We start from the raw sequence: 19,933 nt of genomic DNA on the forward strand, positions 1-19,933 counted from the left end.
GGCATTATTTTTCTGTCACAGCGTAATTTGCCTCAGCTTTCGTAAGCATACGACTTGCATAAGCCACGACATACCCAGGAAGCTTTTATTTACGCTGGGCAAGAACAGCACAGAGGCCAACACTGCTGGCATCTGTGTGGACCTCAGGAGGGGCTGTCAGGTTGTAATGGCGCAAAATTGGCAGAGACCTTAGGAAACAAAGGAGCTTTGTGAAAGCCTCGTTGGACTCAGATGATCACGAAGTAGCTTCGTCAGGGGCGATATGATGGCGGCAAAATTGTGAATGAAGCGTTTGAACAGCACAGAGCTATGAAAATGCACAATTCCTTGACAGACAATGGCTTAAGGAATTTAGCGACGGCTAGAAATTTGACAGGATCGGGGAGAATTTCATCCTTGCACACAACGTAACCTAGAATTGTCAGCTGCCGAGCTACAAATCAGCCCTTCTTCAGGTTTAGTTGTGGGCTAGCGTTTATTAAACGCACCAAAACACTGGAGCCATTGAAGGTGGTCAAGTCAGCAGCAAAAACTATGTCATCAAGATAGTGCAAGCATGTGTGCCATTACAAGCCGTATAACTGTGTCCATCAGGCACGTATGCAGGATTTTTTTTCGGAGGGGGCCCAACCTAACGTAACTTTTCTATGCAAATGAGGAGTGTCTTTACTAGCACAAATGTGAATAACGCCCCCCATTCGCCATAAAGACGCGTAAACCCGCAAAAGAGAAATGAAATAAAGTGTATCTCAGAGGTACGCCTGTGAGATACACCTCTCCTTTACTTGTCGAACAAGGAACCACGTCAAATGAATTCATGCAGGAAGGAATCACCGTAAAATAAAGATTACTATAGTAGAGTACAACTTAAAAAAAGAACAGCAGTTGGCAACCAAGGCACACGGACCGCGCAGGGTTGTGTTACTCCACCAGCAAATCACAGAAGCAAACAAAATCGTTGTCATGCGGCCTTGTTTAAAGGTGCGTACTTGATACCCGCGAAGCGTCTGCTGTTCTTGAAGAGCCTCTTCATCGGTCGGTGGAAGGGATGAGGTGTGCAACAGACATGCACGTGTATGGAGTCTGAGCATTTCACTCTTCAAAAGTGTGCGGTACAGTTCATTTCACTGTTGAACCTGGTTTACTGATGAAACTTCACTGCCAGCTGAAGTGAAACCTGACAGTAAATAGTTGCAGTTAAGCAAGCATTTTATTTCAATTCAAGAAAGAATTAGGCTTTCACCATTCCACTATAATAGACGAGTGAGAACATACAAAATTACACGCTAATAAATTCATTTTTGTGGTTACCGCCTCATTTATGTAACAGGAAAAGTGTAAAGTACGAATTATTTGCAGCCTCGGGGAGTGGCTGGCGGTGATAAGGGCATAGGCGAGGCTTCATTGCAGACTTAAGTTGTATCCGACTATAGTAGAGTTTCTTGAATCAGCTCTACAAGACTTAGAGAAATAAATATTTGCACAACAATAACAGTTCTTATTTATCCCTCGATTACTGCTCAAATCGATAAGTGCCCAAACTGACTAGCATTGTTATTTGGAAAGTTGCGTAATGATGCGTGGCCGCCAGTCCCATACAGTCGCATAGAGCGCAGGACGCTGCTGTTCTAGACTTGCTGGGCCCACCGTGGAAGGTTAGAAAAACACCCACTTTAGTCCAGCAGAGAAGTGGCTATGTCAGGTGGCTCGACTGATAACTGTAGATGAGTCATTAAAAACACACGGAATTGTTCTCCAATTCCAGCAGCGCTTTCTCTACTTCTTTTTTAAATAAAATTATTTTGATCCATAAATATTTTCATAAACACGTTAAATTTGTTAATTTTCGCTTTTCCTTCCTGTTTGGCTGCTGCCTTGGCTCTCTCCCTAGAAGATCGCATAATTTTTCAACTCGTGACTCGTTTCCAGTTGCCAATTTTTCACGAGAAGTGCTGTGCAATTAGAGAACAGTCATATTACTTATGGATTAAGGGTTGTTGCAGGGTTTGATGATGGACACTGTTTTGCATTATTTATTTTCCACCTTATCTAATCTATATCGCGGGTATATGGTTCAGAGGATCTGCCAGCGTCACGGCGAGCCGTCATTTGAGGAAATAATGAAGTGAAAGGAAAAGCTAAACACAACTGGCGTTTTCTCCGGCCACAACTCATTCTACGAGCATACAGACCATCTGACTACAAACCGAATCACTTTTCTGGTCCCTGGACGAGTCTAAACAAAGAAGGTTGAATTAAATAAGCAACAGCGATGCGTGTGACCCTTGAATAAATGGCGACAACTTAACACATCTTGAGTTAATTGCGCGGGCACCAAATCAATGAGAAAATTTGTCTTCACACCCCAGGAGAGGCCAATAACTACCACTATCCAAAAGGAGTGTAAACGGCAGCAAAATGTTGACCACGGAATAGCTGTCAAGTCTCAACTTTAGGAGTGTGTGTGACGAGTGGTAGCGTGGGTGGGGAGAAGGGGGAAAGGCTATGCTGGTTATGTTGGAGGGGGGGGGGGGGGGGCGCCTTGTGTACATCATGCGCTCAAAAGTTGCAGGCACATTACAAAGTCCAAAATGCATTTTGGCAAATTCGTATAAGCAGTCGGGTGTGACAAAAGTTGCCTTCTGCCATGGGTACTTGCCAATACGCCGAGTGCAAATCTAGAGATGAAGTCTGCACCTTGTAGACCGTCAATCGAGTCGTCTATGCATGGGAGAAGGTAGACGTACATGTAAATGATCTTGTTGAGGCACCAGCAGTTCACACAGAACCATCTTTCTTCATAACAAGAATAGGGGATGCCCATGGACTGTTCGAAGGTCATATCACCTTGGAGCGAAGCATGTCATCGACGTGTTCATGGATTACACGAAGTTCTGCAGGAGATGCACAATATGGACATTTCCGGAATGGCGGTTGTGAGCCAATGTTGATGCAAAATGTAACAGTTGACGTCTGGCCCAGGGAAGATTGCCCTACATCGAAACAACGCATAAGAGGCACAAAGGCTGGGACCTCTGGACTGGTGTGAAGTCATCAGCAGTAGAGGAACTGAACACATCACTAGGCGATAGGTCACATGTAGAAACAGCACTAAACGCACTGGAACTAGCTTAAAATTGACCATTGCCATATGACTGCGGCTCGCAATGTCTGATTATGCTATTTGCCCAATTCTAACATTCGCCCCCCTTTTTTTTTCCTTCAGGAAAATCGAGTCAAAAATTGCCTGTGTGGTGCATTCAGATACCACAAAGCAAAACCGCCTTTTCAGCGTTTGTATGCTTTATGGATGCATTCGCATGCCTGAGCAGGAGGAATGACATTAAGATATACGGCGATATTTACGCCCGACTGACAATACTGCGGAAATTAATTTCTTTGCACTCGAACAGATGCATTTCCCTTGCGGGAAAGAAATGAGCGCGTCACTGCTTGTGCTTGTATTCCTCTTTCGCTTGCAAAAATTGCCAAAGAGGTCATGTTGTGCAGGGTACGGAAGGGGCAGGGGACTTGAATGCTATGAAATCTAATGACAGTCTATTTGAGCCGTGAAAAGGGACAAAGTCGCAGGAAGTCATGTATGATCACTAGGGCGATAGAGTAAGTTCCTGTTGTTGACAGGTGGCCTTGTATACCTAGTGGCAGAGACAGTACATATGCCTACAGCCCAGAGAATGTCACATCACAAGTGCACCATGAAAAACAGAGAAACAACTAGAATAAAACGTTTATTATACAAAGAGCAACACCAGATTGCAACTTCATTTCATGGTGCAGCTGCTGGTAAGAGTATCACCGTCAAGCTTAAGAACAAATTCTAAAAGGATGCCGACACATGTGAAATATGTACAAGAATTTTTACATGACTGTTTACAAAGTCCCGCAGATTAACAGACATCTATAATTAGTAAACATAATAAGACGAAAAAAATTGAGAGCGAAACGTATGGACTGTTTAGGCGGGAGGCATTTGTTCCTCTGTGAGCGTCGCATCCAAGTCTGCTCCTGTGGCCCGTGGAGCGGTTTCAGGTTGTGGTGGCCTCGGTGCTTCAAGTATGCTGCTGGTGAGCTGCTTCCCATTTGCCTGGGCGAGGAAGTGCTGAAAGACAAACGTTTGAAGCATTAATGACCAAAGTTCATTATACCACACTATGGTCGTAGAGCTATTTTAGAATTGCCTTAACCTTATTCATAATTACTTCAACTGTATTCATCACAAGTTTCCAACCACAAGCAGGTTGATGCTTTTTTTTCTTTTACGGAACCTACTTTCAGATCCATTGATTGTGAACAGACTGACATCCTGATGTGCAATTTACTCTCGGAATTAAATTGTGGGATTTAGCATCCTCAAACTGTGCATTGCATTACAAGAGACAGTGTTAGTAGAGGTCTCCGGACTAATTTTGACCACCTTAGGTTGTACACCTAAACGAGCGTTTCAGGCATCTCAGCCCCACTGAAATGCAGCTGCAAGCTCATGCTCAAAAGCATAATGTCATTAGCCAATAGAATTCATTCTTGATTATGCTAGAAGTACAAGATAGCCTTCCCAACTGCTGTCCTGAAAATTCCATTTTACAGCCACGCAAGCTGTGCAGTACGATGGATTATATTTCAACTAAATACTGTGAAACACTTACAAACAGTTATGAATGCATGATGGTTACATGACTTTTATAAAAATAGTGTGAAGAGGTTGATACTGCATGTTAATACTGCCATTATAGGACAAAATAATTGGGTATTATATTGCTGTACCTACTGACATGAAACACAGCCTATTAGCATGGCGTGTGAATGATCCATAGCCACGATGTGCTCCCACCACAAAACAATGCACAGTGAATGTGTCAGGGCAGGCACTGCGGCAGCCACAGAGATCCTTACAAAGTTGTTGAAGTTCCTGCAGGACACCGAGCTCGACGAGCGGCTCTAGCGAGGCAACTGTCTCATGTACATAAGCACTCACCACTTCTCTTATCATCATCATCCATCCCAATACTTTCACTCCCCTTCCCTCTTCCCCAGTGCAGAGTAGCAGACTAGAGCGCACTAGCTCAGGTCGACCTCTCTGTCTTTCCTATCAATAAATTCTATTCATTCATTCATTCATTCCTCACCAATAGACATTTTCACTTTACACTTGGTGTTGTCTAACGAACTTTTTACAAAATTTTTAAAATTGGTTCCTCATTAGGGGAAAAATAAGAAGTTCAACTGTCCCGCTACCATGCCACTAGCAGGTGAGCATTCTTGTAAACAGAGACACCCTCTGTCTTGACTAGGACCTGCGAGCGCCATTCCTTCAGTCTTCTCCCATACCGGAGCAGAAGAATCGCACCATGTTCATGTGTCGAGCCCCACCCTAATTTTTTTTCTCTCTTCGCTGCACAGCGAATTTACGGCAACAACATTGCGCTTTCCTCATTAGAGGATTAACTAGACACATGTTGTGGTGAGGAATGTAGCTAGCAATGAGTTTTACGTAGAAGCATCTGTGTGCGAGACTAACTCTGGCTGGGAGCGCAGCTTCTGCAAAAGAGAGAATGCATGGCATTTGTTTTGAAACTTCAGCTGTTTCTGGAGTGCGCAGTGATGTAATACAGTATACACTCGTTCATATGCTCTGAAGGGAAAAAATGAAAAAAAAACACGTACTAACCAGAAAAATTTACGATCCGAAGTGACTAAAAAATTCCACAGGCTCAACTGTAGTTGACATCTACATAATGCGAAGCGTTGAGCAACTCGTTACGGCATGAGGCACGAGACACCTAAGCACATAGAGCTTAAAGGGCCTTTGAAACGGTTTGGACAAATTTTGTGGATGCATAGGGTACAACTAAAGTTAATCAACTGCACCACAATTTGTGTGAAACGTCTCATATTAAGAGAGCTACAAATGATTACAAGTTACCCTCCTCCATAGTCATGCATTTTCTCCTTAACTCGTTCGCGGAGTGATCGGGGCTAAGCTCCGCCTTCACTGGCTGTGTCATGATGGCACATCATGTCGTCGACTTTCGGTTCTCTAGGAGCAAGCGCGCGAAGCCTCTCCAAACACTCTGCCAGCTACTTGGCAGTCGACCCCAAGCGAAAGCTTATTGAAGCAGCGTGCGTTGCGAGCATTCTGTCACAGCGCCGAACGTGTCTGGTATTCCGGTAACCACAGGCGAGCTGGGCGTTTCGATGGAACGGTGGAGGCATAAACTCAAGCTGATGAAGGAACTTCAGCGTAGATGTACATGGGCTGCCTGATCAGTCTCCACAGTCCGGCCACCCATTGGCGCAGAGCTTAAAGAGCCCCTGAAACGGCTCGAATGAATTTTGTAGACGCGTAGGGTACAGCTAAAGTTAATCATTTGCACCACAAATCCGCTTGAATTTTACAGGCAATGAGAAAGCTTTGCAGGCAATGAGACAGCAGTTAAGTGGCAGGAAGAGCGGGAGCTCAACATAAACTGCGCTTTACGAACACGCTCTTTGCGATCAGGATGCGATTCCCCTATGCAAGCTTAATGGTTGTGTCGGTGACATAGCCTCTGAGACTGCACCACTTCAGAGGCCATGCCGATGAATTCGGTGGGTAGGGGGCTGTCTACATGTAGCTCAGCAGACAACAGCAGCCAGGAGAATGACTTCCGGTCATGGCGCTTTCGAGGAAAACCTCGAGCAGTCCCTGAATGCTGGATCATGTGACTGTGTCCAGCTCTTCTGTCAGAACTAGTCAGACTGGAAGGCGCAAACAGTTTGCGGACAGTCCCGGACTGCATAATCAAAGAGGCCCACTAAAGAGCATGCACCATCCTTCTGCCTTGGAGGCCATGCCCGCTCTTGGCTGATAAGATGCTCCAGGGGACAACACTTGATTTTTTTCAGTCAGCACTATTGTCACGATTACCTAATGCGGGATCAGTTTTTCTTCTTAAGTTCAGATTGCTATTTTGCACGTGGTGTGTCCACAGAACAGGTGTGCCTCGAAGATATCTCATTTTTGTGTCTATTTGTGTGGCTTCACATTTGTATGATCGGCGCCACCACCTCTGTGTGCCCTTATGAGAGTGAAGTGGTGCGAAGTAATGTGGCTTATTTCTTTGATCAATGCAGTGACGCTCTTGTCGACTGTATACTTCAAGGGCATTACTGTATGCAGAGACGACGTCACTCTTGCACAAATCCAAGCAAATTTAATTGCCTCCAAGTATAGTATGAGGCATGGCATTGTAAGAGATTGTGCCACTGTGATCCCTACGAGGTCCGCAAAATCGGTTAGGGACTGTACTTTTATTTTCAAGGGTACATTTAATTTTCTTTGAAAGACAAAAAGAAAATGAGCCGAATAAGTGCATCTTATGCCAAGCCAATATACGTAGACATTTCAACACTCACTGCAAAGCTGTCCATGGAGGTCAGCCCACCCACAGGTCCGGCTGTGCTGCTGGATGGCTCATCAGCTCCTTTTCCCTTGAACAGCTGTCGGCCAGTGGCGCTCTTCTTCTGCAGCAGTGACCAAGAAGAACAGAAAACATTGCTACCCTGCTGCACGTACATGGGCAGCACAAGTGGAATGCCTATTAGCCAATACAGTCAATACAATGCCAAGGGTTGTGAGAAACACTGCAAAAGTCGAAGATGCCAGTACTACTGAGAAAGTACAGACTGCAGGCCTTGGACAATGTCCTGCAGCAAGGGTGCAAAGGCAGGCAGTCATTTTACTATCAACTTGTATTGCTTTCCACTTGCCCAAGTCATTGCAGTGTGTTTTGAGAGGAGTTCTGGGACAATGCTCCTCAAAGAGTACCTCCTCCACACAGTTGTCAGGATGACAACTGTAGAATTAGTCAGTCTACAAGTAAGTTTTCATTGTAGCAAGTGATATGTTCCCCTGCCAGTGCTAACTGATTGTGCCTTCTCTAGTGATCTAACAATTTAGTCACAGACAGATTACAGTTACACCTGCCTATAATGAACCTCCATACAACGAATTCCCCGATATTCCAAAGTCTTTCTATTGCTCGCCGTTACTCTATAGAAGCACATGTATTTGTGACCTCTATGTAACAAAGTGGCAGCGGGAGACACCCTTGAAGTAACGAATTCCCCCTGCCGACCAATTAGCGATGTTGCCCCAAATTTTGTGATTTTAGCGCGAGCAGCAGCCGCATGCATGTCCTGGGGTTGCCCCGCTGCTTCCACAGTGCGGAAAGTGTCGCTGGCACAGAAAGCAGGGGACGACGACGCTGGTCTGTGCATGTCTGCGCACGCATTGAGGCACCTCCTGCGTTCCTAGAGACAGGATCCTACGATTCTTGCTGCTGCGGCCATGTCCTTCTCTCCTCCTCCCTTCAAACCTCATCCTGCTGTTCATTCTAAGTAGCACTGCTGCTGCTTGCGGGTTCCCAGTGGCATGCCAGCAGCGTCACTCTTTGTTTGTCGCAGAAGTCTCTGCACTTCACTTAGTTAACCTGACACCAGGTGACACTACTACAAGAAAATAAACTGTAGCTTTCGATGTCTGGCGAGTTGTAGTGTCTATCCCTTCTTTTCACCATCATGTCATTTGCTCTTCGTTTTTGACACCATACGCACGTGCAAGTTGTCTTCTGTGTCCACGCATCCGGTCACTTTGGTGTATCATGCCAAGAATGAGTGCCTCGACAAAGAAACGTAAAATATTGGCTCTTAAAGACAAAATGGCCATTTGGGACACCGTTTCTCGAGGCGGGGAAAAAAAAAAGCATGATGTAGCTGCCAAATTTGGCATCCCAGCTAGTTTTGTTTGAACATAAAAGATGCAATTTGCAGTGCAGTGGAGTGGAGTCGGGCACCAACGGCAAGAAGCTGAAGCTATCAACTTGCGCCGACGTTGCCAAAATGGTGTTTACATTGACTAAAACCAAAAAATGTTGTTGTTGTTGACTAAGACCATTATGAAGCCTACAAATAATAAAGCTGAGGCAAGCTTGGTTGTAGATTTTTTTTCTTTCATGGAAGTGCGAAAAAAGATGAAAGGAATGAAATGGGGCACCTGCTTAACAATGTTGGGTGCTTGCAGACCGCTTGGTATGTCTTCAAGAGCCGTTTGTGTAGCATTCGACAGATTGTAAGCGCGATCATCATTAGCTAGATTTGGCGCACAACATATTGCTGCAACAAGTTCAGGGTGTGATCATTACATGGGAAAGAAAAAAAAATCAAATTTCGACGACGAAATTCAAGAGTGCAACCATTATGCGTGTGATCATTATGCGAGTAAATACGGTATGTGTCGCTCTTTAACGAACCTCTTTCATGCTGACACAGATGTGGCACTGGGTAGGTAGCGTTGTTCAAAGGAACTCCGATAGAGACTGGCAGCACTGCATATGTGCGACTCGGTCCGTGCTGGTCTGCAATGGACCTCTCGCCAATGTGGGTCACCGCGCACGTGCCACTAAGCGTGCGACAAGCAAGGGAACGATTCCGGGCATTCGCAGGTGCCGGCACACCACACTTCTAGTCTCGGAGGCCATGTACAGACTTCTCGGCAGTGCCACTAGATGGCGCAGTGCGTCCAGAAAGAACCGCAAGAGAGGGGCACTGTTGCCACACGACTTGTTTCTCGGCGTTCGTACGCACCGGCACGCCATGTATTTCAGAGTCCGCACGCAGGCCTCGTGGCACCAGATGGCACTGAATTTATTTATTTATTTATTATTTATTTTACAATACTGCCGCTCTCAGCCGAGAGCCTAGCAGACGGGCATGAACACTTTCTTTTCCAGACATAAATACATTGCGAGTTACACAAGAATGAAAAAGCAACAATATTCAACAAAATACAAAGGATAAGGTAGATAAGCTATACAACAGAACACTAAACAAAGCAGAACAAAAATGAACAACAACCGGGGCATATCATAGTCAAAGCAAAAAACGTGAAGTATTGGAAACAAAAAAGTGTATACATTTTTTTTTCTAAGCACTGTTAGTTTAGCATAAAGAGAACAGGGAACAAACATGAGAAATCATTAATAATCTCTTGTGATGAGCTCCAGTTGTGAAACGAACAGGGATAAAGAATTTGTCGCTGTTAATGATGAGTTAAGTTCATTCCATTCTCTGATTACTCGAGGAAAGAATGAGTACCTGAATGCGTCATTAGAAAAGGAATATTCAGTTAGCGTATGTTCGTGTTGATGCCGTGTTATTCTAGATTGCGAATATGAAATGTACCGGGTGATATCAATTTTATACTGATGGTGCAGCATTTGAAACAGAAATTTTAATCGACCTTGTTTCGCTCTCGTCGATAATGTGTTGAGGCCTGAGGAAGCTAAGAGACGTGAAGGTGAGTCAGTAGAACGATATTTACTATGAATGAACCTTGCGGCTTTTCTTTGTACAGCTTCAAGTTTAGCTATGTTAGTTGCTGTGTAAGGAAACCAAACTGTGTTAGCGTATTCTAAAATAGGTCTCACAAATGTTTTGTAGGCCAGAAGCTTAATGTTCGTTGGAGCGATCTTTAGGCGTCTTTTTAGATAAAATAGCTTTCGTAGTGCAGTAGTTGTAATATTAGTTATGTGTGTTTCCCAATTGAGGTTTGATGTCAGCGTTATTCCTAAATATTTCTGTTGCTCAACCATGGAAAGAGGCGTGCCATTAACGACATAGGTGAAATGAGAGGGTTGCTTTTTTCTTGTTATTGTCATTGCCACTGATTTATTGACGTTAATAGACATTTGCCACTGGGAACACCACTCGGCTAGCGTGTTAATGGAATCAGAAAGATCGAGATGGTCGTTATGGCTGTTAATTTCCTTATATATCACGCAGTCATCCGCGAAGAGTTTGATTTTGCACCCTATATTATCGGTTATATCGTTAATAAAGATTAGAAATAATAGCGGCCCGAGTACCGAGCCTTGTGGTACTCCAGATGTGACAGGAACGACATCAGATGGCATGTGGTCAAACATAACAAATTGTGAGCGGTGTGTTAGAAAAGCTGTTATCCAAGCAGAAACTTCTCCTTTCCCGATGGCATGCTCCACTTTTGCAATTAGTTTAGTGTGACTCACGCAATCAAAAGCTTTAGATAAGTCAAGTAAAATCATGTCAATTTGAGAACGATTATTAATACTAAGAGCGAGGTCATGAACTACCTCTGTTAGTTGAGTGATGGTTGATAAGCCAGATCGAAAACCATGCTGGTGAGGCGATAGGATGTTTTCACGTTCTAGAAATACTGTCATGTGTTTTAGAATGATGTGTTCTAGTATTTTGCATGAAGTGCTGGTGAGAGATATGGGTCTGAAATTGGCAACATTATTTTTGTCTCCTTTCTTGTGGATCGGTATTATTTTAGCCTTTTTCCAGTCATGTGGTAGATTAGAAGTTGCTAGTGATTTACGAAAAATGTGTCCCAGATATCTACTGCACCACTCAGCATATTTTTTTAGGAATTCGTTTGGAATTTCGTCAGGCCCGGTTGATTTCTTAGGGTCAATGTTGAGGAGAAGATTGTGGATGCCGGCATCCGTTATTATTAACCGATCAAGCACTGACGTACAGGATGGTGGAAGAGGGGGGAGTGTGCCATTGTCTTCCGTGAAGACTGATTTGAAGAAATTGTTATATTTGTTTGCCGTTGCACTTTTTTCTTCTTCAGTTAGTTTGGCTGTTGTCTGCTCGGTACTGCGCAGATGTTTCCAGAATCTTTGTGGGTTATCTTTTAGGAAGTTAGCAAGAGTGACACTGTAGTAATATTGTTTGGAATCTTTTAGTTTCTGCTTGAAATGCATAACTGCAGATTTTAACTTCAAGGTTGTAGATGGTTTTGGGTTATTCTTGTTAGCCTTACGAAGCCGATTTGCGCGCCGTTTAGCATGGATTATTTCGCGCGTGATCCATGGATTTTTAAGGTGCTGTTTTTTCTTTTGCATTGGAATATAATTAGTTATACAGTGCAGGACGATGGTTTTAAAATGTAGCCACAATGCATCTACATCAGTAGATTCCTGAGATGCTTTTTCCGAAAAGGAATCGAATTCATGCGACAGATAGGTTAGTATGCTTGCGTCATCTGCTTTATGAAAGTTAAAAAAGCTTTTTACTGTTGACTGGGTAGTAATACAATGATCAAGCTGGAATGTACACATAGGTATACTATGATCAGATATTCCTTCAATAATGTCTATTTGTGGTTGACTTGTAGTAAAATGGTTGCTAAAAAATATGAGGTCGAGGATATTTTTCGTTGAGCCTTGAACGCGGGTAGGACGAGTGACAAGTTGATGTAGGTTAAAATTTAGCATTAAGTCTATTAGCACTTCAGAGGCTTCTGACGCATGATGCATTGTGGACCAGTCTATGTCAGCTAGGTTAAAGTCGCCCGCAAGAATAATCCTGGATTGATGGACATGACGCTGCATATATTTTTGAATTGCTGAAAGGCATGCACTGTCAGAGGAAGGGCTCCGATAAACGCAACCGGTTACGATTGACGTCCCGTCGCACAAAAGTTTGCAGAAAACGGCTTCAGCGTTGTCCACCTCGGGAAGAAGGACAAAGCGAAGACAGTTTTTTATCAGTAAGGCCACTCCTCCACCTCGTGAAGGTCGGTCTTTCCGGATGATTGTGTAGTTTGGCGGGGCAATCTCGTGGTCGAATATAGCGGGTGATAGCCATGTTTCCGTGATGGCCACAATATCGGGCTCGTAATCGACTAGAAGGCCTTCCAAGGCTTCTGTTTTATTTAGGACACTGCGGGCGTTTACATTTATCAATGTTAATCTTTTGATTGTGCGGCTTGTGCCGCTTGTGCGGCTCTGCGGGTTATTCGGCGGTTTGTTTCTGCGTCGTTTTTTTGCATCGGTACTTTGTCCTTCTTCTCTTCATCCCAAATATATGCGCGTTTGTTAATGTAAAGTTTGTCAAAAGAAAGTGATACTTTTTCCTTTCTTTCACGGTTTGGTTTTGCGCTATCCCAAAGTTTCTTCCGTATGTCTCTTATTCTTTTAGAGAAGTCTTCACCAATTGAGTAGTCAGTTGTTTTTAGTTTGAAACCTCGGCTTAAGATTGCCACTTTTTGTCTGTAGTCAAGTAACTTCATTATTACCGGTCGAGTTTTATCTGTGGCTCGTTTCCCCAACCTATGTATACGCTCGATGGCAACTTTTTCTAGTCCCAGGGTGTCTTCGATAATGTCTTTGTTTACAGTTTGCTCTAACGACTCGCTAGTTTCATCGTTTTTTTCCTTTAGGCCATAAATAATTAGGTTAGATCGCCTACTGCGGTTTTCAAGGTCGTCAATTTTATGTTGAAGAATGTCTATTACTTCGCTCATAGAGGCAATTTCTTGTTGACAGGATTCGACTCTATTTTCAAGGACTGCAAGGAGGTCAAGCTTTTTTTCCATATCTACTAAACGTTTTTCTTTAATATCTTTGATGTCAGCTGCAATATCCTTCAGCTGTTTTGAAATTTGGGTTAGATCGGGGCCAGGGTTAGTTTCAATATCACCACCTAATAGCAGCAATTTTGTCAAGGCCAAGGCGACATCAGAAACCAGGATACAAAACGGTGGGCACGGCAGCACTAGCAAGAAAGGGTCGCTTGAGCGGATGAAATATCCAAAATCCTTTCTCACCTGTACAATGAATGCAAACGGGTTAGCGTGCCGCATACTGGCAGTGCCACCGTGCCCAGTGGCCGAGTCGATCCCAGGCAGGCTATTTAAGGCAGCGGAGAGCAGTGGCGCTGAACGCAGATCACGGGCCAGTATCTCCGAGCATGCTATCTTCCGGTGTTGATGGTGCAATTCCCACGATGAGTATGGTGGTGGATCCAGCACGTGGCATCGGGTAGCGTAGAGCTCCTGCGCCGCCCTGGTAGCCCCGGCTTGCGCAGTGCCGCCATCCCCGGCATGAAGCAGCAGGCCGAAGGACAGCTGTACAATGAATGCAAACGGGTTAGCGTGCCGCATACTGGCAGTGCCACCGTGCCCAGTGGCCGAGTCGATCCCAGGCAGGCTATTTAAGGCAGCGGAGAGCAGTGGCGCTGAACGCAGATCACGGGCCAGTATCTCCGAGCATGCTATCTTCCGGTGTTGATGGTGCAATTCCCACGATGAGTATGGTGGTGGATCCAGCACGTGGCATCGGGTAGCGTAGAGCTCCTGCGCCGCCCTGGTAGCCCCGGCTTGCGCAGTGCCGCCATCCCCGGCATGAAGCAGCAGGCCGAAGGACAGCTGTACAATGAATGCAAACGGGTTAGCGTGCCGCATACTGGCAGTGCCACCGTGCCCAGTGACTTGTTTCTCGGCGTTCGTACGCACCGGCACGCCATGTATTTCAGAGTCCGCACGCAGGCCTCGTGGCACCAGATGGCACTGAATGTTCTTAGGGAAGTCCGCAAGAGTAATCATACATAACTTGTCTCGACAGGGGCAATACTTTGTCACTATATTGATTCAATGCGAAACTCATTACCGTGAACAGTCATCGTGAGATGGGTTCCACCATTTTTTTTTCACAAAGCTTTTCATTTTTCATTTCAACCCCCTTTTAAAAGAAACCCTTTTTGCACCTTCGTCTTACACTTCGTCCTGCACTTACCACAACCTGAAAGTCAATGTGCCATACAATCCTTTACAATCCTTAATGCTAAACTTTACATTTTTGGAAGTTTTTAAACTTTCGAAAATCATGAATCAACAAATTGGCCTACACCCACACTCTGATATCCATCTCTAGCATAAGCGTGGACTATAATTGCCTTTCGACATCAGCTGCACTCACCACGCAAACAAAATACATCAAGACCGCTATACAGAACCTCTTTTGTTAATACAATAGAAGCTCGTTAATTCGGATTTGACGGGACCAAAAAAAAAAAAAATGTCCGACTTAACCGAATGTCGAATTATTGAGGGTGCCAAGAAAACAATGAGCACATCCTTAGTACGTCGGCAGCTTTTACTGAATGAATGAATGAACAAATCCACGCTATTTTGCACAAAAGCAGTGCGGAAGCTGCAATTTTCGGCATCTTGTGACTGTCAGCGCAGCCATGGCACGTGTCTTCCGCTGAGACAGGCATTTTACTAGCAAGTACACATCCCAATTATTTTTTTTGCCATTGAGCTGGTTACCGTCCATCGCGATGAAGCCGGTGTTCTTCATACTCAAAAACTTGTCCAAACAAAAACTACTGTTTCTGCAACCGCTACGAACAAAACCACGGCTGCTGTCGACGTGATCATGGACGGCGACTAAACAGTCGTCAAGGCACACAGCCAACATGGTGCTACGCGTGGTGGTAAATGCATGAATTAAGGCTTTAAGGGCACAAATAGGCACAAAATGTTCTTTCGTTGCTATCATTCACGAATGATTTTCACTGGTGACTATGGCAATAAAAACACTGCCGCTACGTTTCAGTAGCAGCTAACACTGGATTTGCTCATTTGCGCCGCTCGCAGAGTTCCGAAAGTTGTGCGAATTGACTGACGTGCTGCCAAATACGTTCGAATTAGAGTCTCATTGCGTTAAATAATGCATACGCCAGCCGGGACCAAAGGAAGAGTGAATTATCTAATTTTCCTAATTAGCAAGGGTCGAATTAACATGCTTTTACTGTATTCTTACTGCAGTTTGTCTTTTACCCCTACTCCTTTCTGTAATGCCTTGAAACTATCTGAAATGGATAAGCGAAAAAATAAAGGCACTTCACAATTCAACTTCCACAATTCAACATTCAGCTCGATTCCTGCTTTGCAATGCACTTTTCATTCAATCATGTCTTGTCTTGAAAACAAGTACCTCTCCTGAAACAGGGCACTCAGGGCTTCGGTACACAAATAAAGCCCCCCATTTTTCTGAATAATATTGGAGAAGTTGCTTGTTCCAGTCATACCTGGGCCTTTAGCGAGCGCCGCCGAATGCTCTTTGCAGCAATGATAGCAGCACCAGCACGGACTGGTGTGCCACCATGTGCCACCTGTGTGTTCTTGCTGGCAGGTGTGCCTACACGCCTGCTGGATCCAAGGGTGGCATTGCTTGCTCCAAGCCGGAACATTTTGGACGCACTGCTAGAAGGTGTTCCACAGAAGGTCCGCTTTGGGTTGCTCGACTTTGCGGGCGTGGCTTTGCGACGGTTCTCCTGCAGGTGAAGCCGGCAAGCAAACTTGAATTTTCAACAGCACAGTGGCCATTCCAACTACAATGCACCAAGAACAGGTTTACTGCCTGCAGGTCAACTAACAAATTCACATCCCTTTCAGATGCTGCATGCGCAATGGCACATGCCGACATATTATTGCCTAAAATTCAGAATTGGTACAAACGAACATAACGACAGTGCACTCCAGGCGTTCTTGAGACAATTCTGATGGGAGCTATGCTGTGACATTCACCATTTTATTCAAGGCCGAATGCAACAAAATATTGGACTGCGCAAGGAACCTAGCTTAATACTAAGTTCCAATGGCAGAATTGGAGTGCTCCCGGATCAAAAGTTTCTGCTTTTTTTGAAGCAACTCTGTTCCAACGACAGATTGAGAGCACCGATCACTTATTCCAATGACAGACCAACAGTGGATCTCAATCCGAGATTGCCCTGCAAAGCACTTCAGACCGCTCAGCCAAAACTGGCAGATTCGACTGGAAGTCTGAGCGACAGTTCCCCGAGCAGCCATTGACTGAATTGACTTGCAGCAGACCGTATAAAAAAGACGAGAGCAGATTATCACAGACAGCACGCGCCACTCAGATGAAAAGGTAAGAGAGACATAGGTTTAGCAAGCACATATATTCTCAGAATTTATGCACCGAAATAACTGAAGTTCCACACGCAGAACATGCCACAGAACTGCAAAAAGTGAATTTGGCCCGATTGGTTCCAAATGTTGCATAAAATATGAGTAACAGCACAGGACACTGGACACAAGAAGGAGACAGACAAAGTGCTGAAGTCGGCACTTCGTCCGTCTCCTTCTATCCATCTTCTTGTGTTGGTCCTAGATTTTTTTTTTACGCTGCAGAAGTACAGCAGGAACCTTTATCATTTGCAAAAACAGGAACGTGTCACTTTGGCATTAGCCAGTACATGCCAACACATTGTCAGTGGAACGATGGTCGGTATGCTGATTTTATTGATGCCGTCGACAACTTCTGCTCGTCCGATGCGGCATTGTCAATGTGGTATGATAAAACTGTTTTGGTGATGCACTGTGCTGAATACAGTCGCCGACCGATTTTCCGGACTCCAAAAATTCAGACATGCTCGATTATTCAGTCTGCTTCGCGGCACCGCAATTCTCCCCATAGACCATAATGTATAACAACTGCCGAAAGTTCGGACACCTTGCAACCTCTCGTCTGATTTTTCGGACACTCCTTGAGTCAACTCAATCGAGAGCACCCTGCACTGACTCTGACTGGTACGTGGTTCGACTTGCTGAACACCATCTCTGTTTTGAACAAAGCCTCCTTGCTGCTCCACGAAGTGGTGCTACTGCAAATCCCCGCTCATTGTCATTGTTTCTGCGTGGTTCGATAGAGTGGCTCCACAGCAGTTCCGGTTTCTGCTTAGTAAGCCATGTCAAGACAATCCAGCAGCTGATTTGTTTCTTCGCGCACGATGCTGCGAGTAGGCCACGTTTTTCGTTTGTGCGACTGGTGCCGGCATGGTGGTGTTTGCTTTGTGTGCTGTGTCGAGGTTCCGGTGATTCAACCATCGCGTCAAGTGTCTAATGGCGCCGACAGTGCCCGCACAGACTGCGCTGGGGAATGCCGGCAAGTGGGTGCCGGGGCCCTAAGATTTGTCGCCTTCCGATGTGCTCCCTACTGATGCGGAAAATGTTCCGCCGAGACCAGCGCAGTGGTTGCATTGCGGTTCTGGACACCTTCTCAATTGACAGTTCCACAGGTGCTGACACTGCTGTACTGACATGCGCAGAACTCGACGATGGCGAGATCGTTCGTCAGGTTTCTGCTGCAAAGCCGGACGATGACGAGTCGGAAGATGACGCACCATATGCTACGCTGACGTCGCATGCGGAGCGTGTACAAGCAGTGACTGTGCTTTCAGCCGCCTATAGTGACCGTACAACCCTCTCCAAGATTCAGGCTTATCTGATAGAGCGTAAACAGAACAGCATGCAACGGCGCATTCGCAATTTCTTTAAACCTACTGCCGAGCCCGAATAAGAGCGTGGAAATAAAGGATCTCATTTTTTTTTTCTTAATCTGCTTTTTCGGACACCTGTTATTCGGACATTTCCGCAGTCCCCGTGAGGTCCGAATAAACGGTCGGCAACTGTCATTGGCCAATTGTTGGGAGAGCATCTTGTCGGTCTCCTATACACCCAGTGATGCCACGCCTTTAGGGGGGACCCGGGTCTTTGGGAACGAAAATCAGCTCAAAATTTGAATTTAAAATTTGAATTTTCCGTGTTCCTGACACATTTCCAAGCTTATCTCCGAAATTTGGTTAGAAAATACCACGTAGTTCTTCTGTTATTGTGATCTAAAGATGCAAATCCACAAGCGTTGCCCTTTAAATTGGGGACAAATCACGCTTGATTTTCGTTGCTCTTAACTCGAGAACTATGCGCTCTGCCAGCGACATTTTGGTATCAATCATGAGCTCACGTTTTCTTTCTGGCTTTCTTTATTCGTCACTCAGCAACATTGCCGGCGGTGCGGTCACGAAAAAGGAGAAAAAGAAATACACAGCGCATGCCATTATTGGCCAGTTTGAGCATGTGACCAAGATGACGAGTCCTGATTTGCTCCAAAGACCACGACCGCTCAAACCACGAAAAAAGCTCCAATTTTGTCTTAGTCTCGCGACTGTGACGCTAGATATGCTGGAGGTCCGACCAAGGTTGAATCGTTACAGGCAAAAACGTACGAGATGCTATAAACTTCCGAAAGTGATTCCGTCATTGCAGTCAGCACAGGATACCCGGCAGCTCGCCACTGAAGTCGCGCCGCCACCGAATGTCACCGCCTCAACTGCTTTGCCAGATCACGCATATCCACACGCCGGTCAAACTCGTGAAGAACTGGACATGGCTGTCGTAACTGAAGAGGAAGTGGATAAGACAAGGGCACATGAGAAAGCTACGCTTGACAAGATTGCATCTGGGACAGCCATGAAGGGAAAGATTCAGCATTTTCTTGAAGATCCAACCGCCGATAGTGCAATAGCCTCAGTCGCAAAGCCCTCTGCTCTGTATGGTGTCATTCGTCTTGCAGCAGTGAACAGCCTTCTCGGCGTTTTCTCATGCAATACTTGCGGTGGTTCTCCGTAGCCGGTGCAGAACGATCAGGATTACAGTCTTGCTACTAAACTGACTGGTTTGAGAGATCTGGGGTGAAGTTGCGTAGGGATGGAGCTCGCGGGGAATTGAGGGCCCAAAAACATGTTCTCCTATTGAAGTGAACGTACTCACAGTGCATGCTGCACGGCAACGGCCAAGCGGCCATGAATTAACCCAGTGCACACTGATGGCCTTGGGTGAAGTTTTTTCAAACTTTCTTTCAATATATCAGTTGTGAAATGTTTTTTTGTTGCTTTCTCAGAACCACAATTTTGATGATGCCATATTGGATGAGCATTATCTCTGCTTCTGCTATCACTGTAATTCTCTTTTTCCAGAAAGCCAAAGCTGTCTACAGTGCAAATACCGCATTTATACGATTGTAAGTCGACCCCCCCATATCACGTGACAGAGAAAAAAAAAAAATACAGCATACCTGAGGGCGCATTCCATAACGAACATTTATTAGCAGCTGGCATGGTCACTGGACTACTCGTCTTCACTCGTGCTGCCATCGTCATCGCTGTTACGGTCCCATAGCGTGTCGTCGTCCAGCGAAATTCCACATTTGGCAAACGACCGCACTACAACATCTTGTGG

General features: G+C 45.2%; 1 protein-coding gene across 1 annotated transcript in view; it reads right to left on the reverse strand.

Moving 5' to 3' along the window:
• Window positions 1-3,730: 3,730 nt before the first annotated feature.
• The window catches only part of LOC139057641 (protein regulator of cytokinesis 1-like), a 73,102-nt gene continuing 56,899 nt past the window's right edge, over window positions 3,731-19,933 (reverse strand). The window contains exons 9-11 of the mRNA XM_070536232.1: window positions 15,922-16,167; window positions 7,414-7,521; window positions 3,731-4,120 (exon numbers count right to left, since the gene is read on the reverse strand). Coding sequence (XP_070392333.1) covers window positions 3,977-4,120; window positions 7,414-7,521; window positions 15,922-16,167 — 498 coding nt within the window. The 3' untranslated portion in view covers window positions 3,731-3,976. The remainder of the gene's footprint in view (window positions 4,121-7,413; window positions 7,522-15,921; window positions 16,168-19,933) is intronic.

Source organism: Dermacentor albipictus, chromosome 3, assembly GCF_038994185.2.
Source record: "Dermacentor albipictus isolate Rhodes 1998 colony chromosome 3, USDA_Dalb.pri_finalv2, whole genome shotgun sequence".
In the NCBI taxonomy this organism is placed as follows: domain Eukaryota; kingdom Metazoa; phylum Arthropoda; class Arachnida; order Ixodida; family Ixodidae; genus Dermacentor; species Dermacentor albipictus.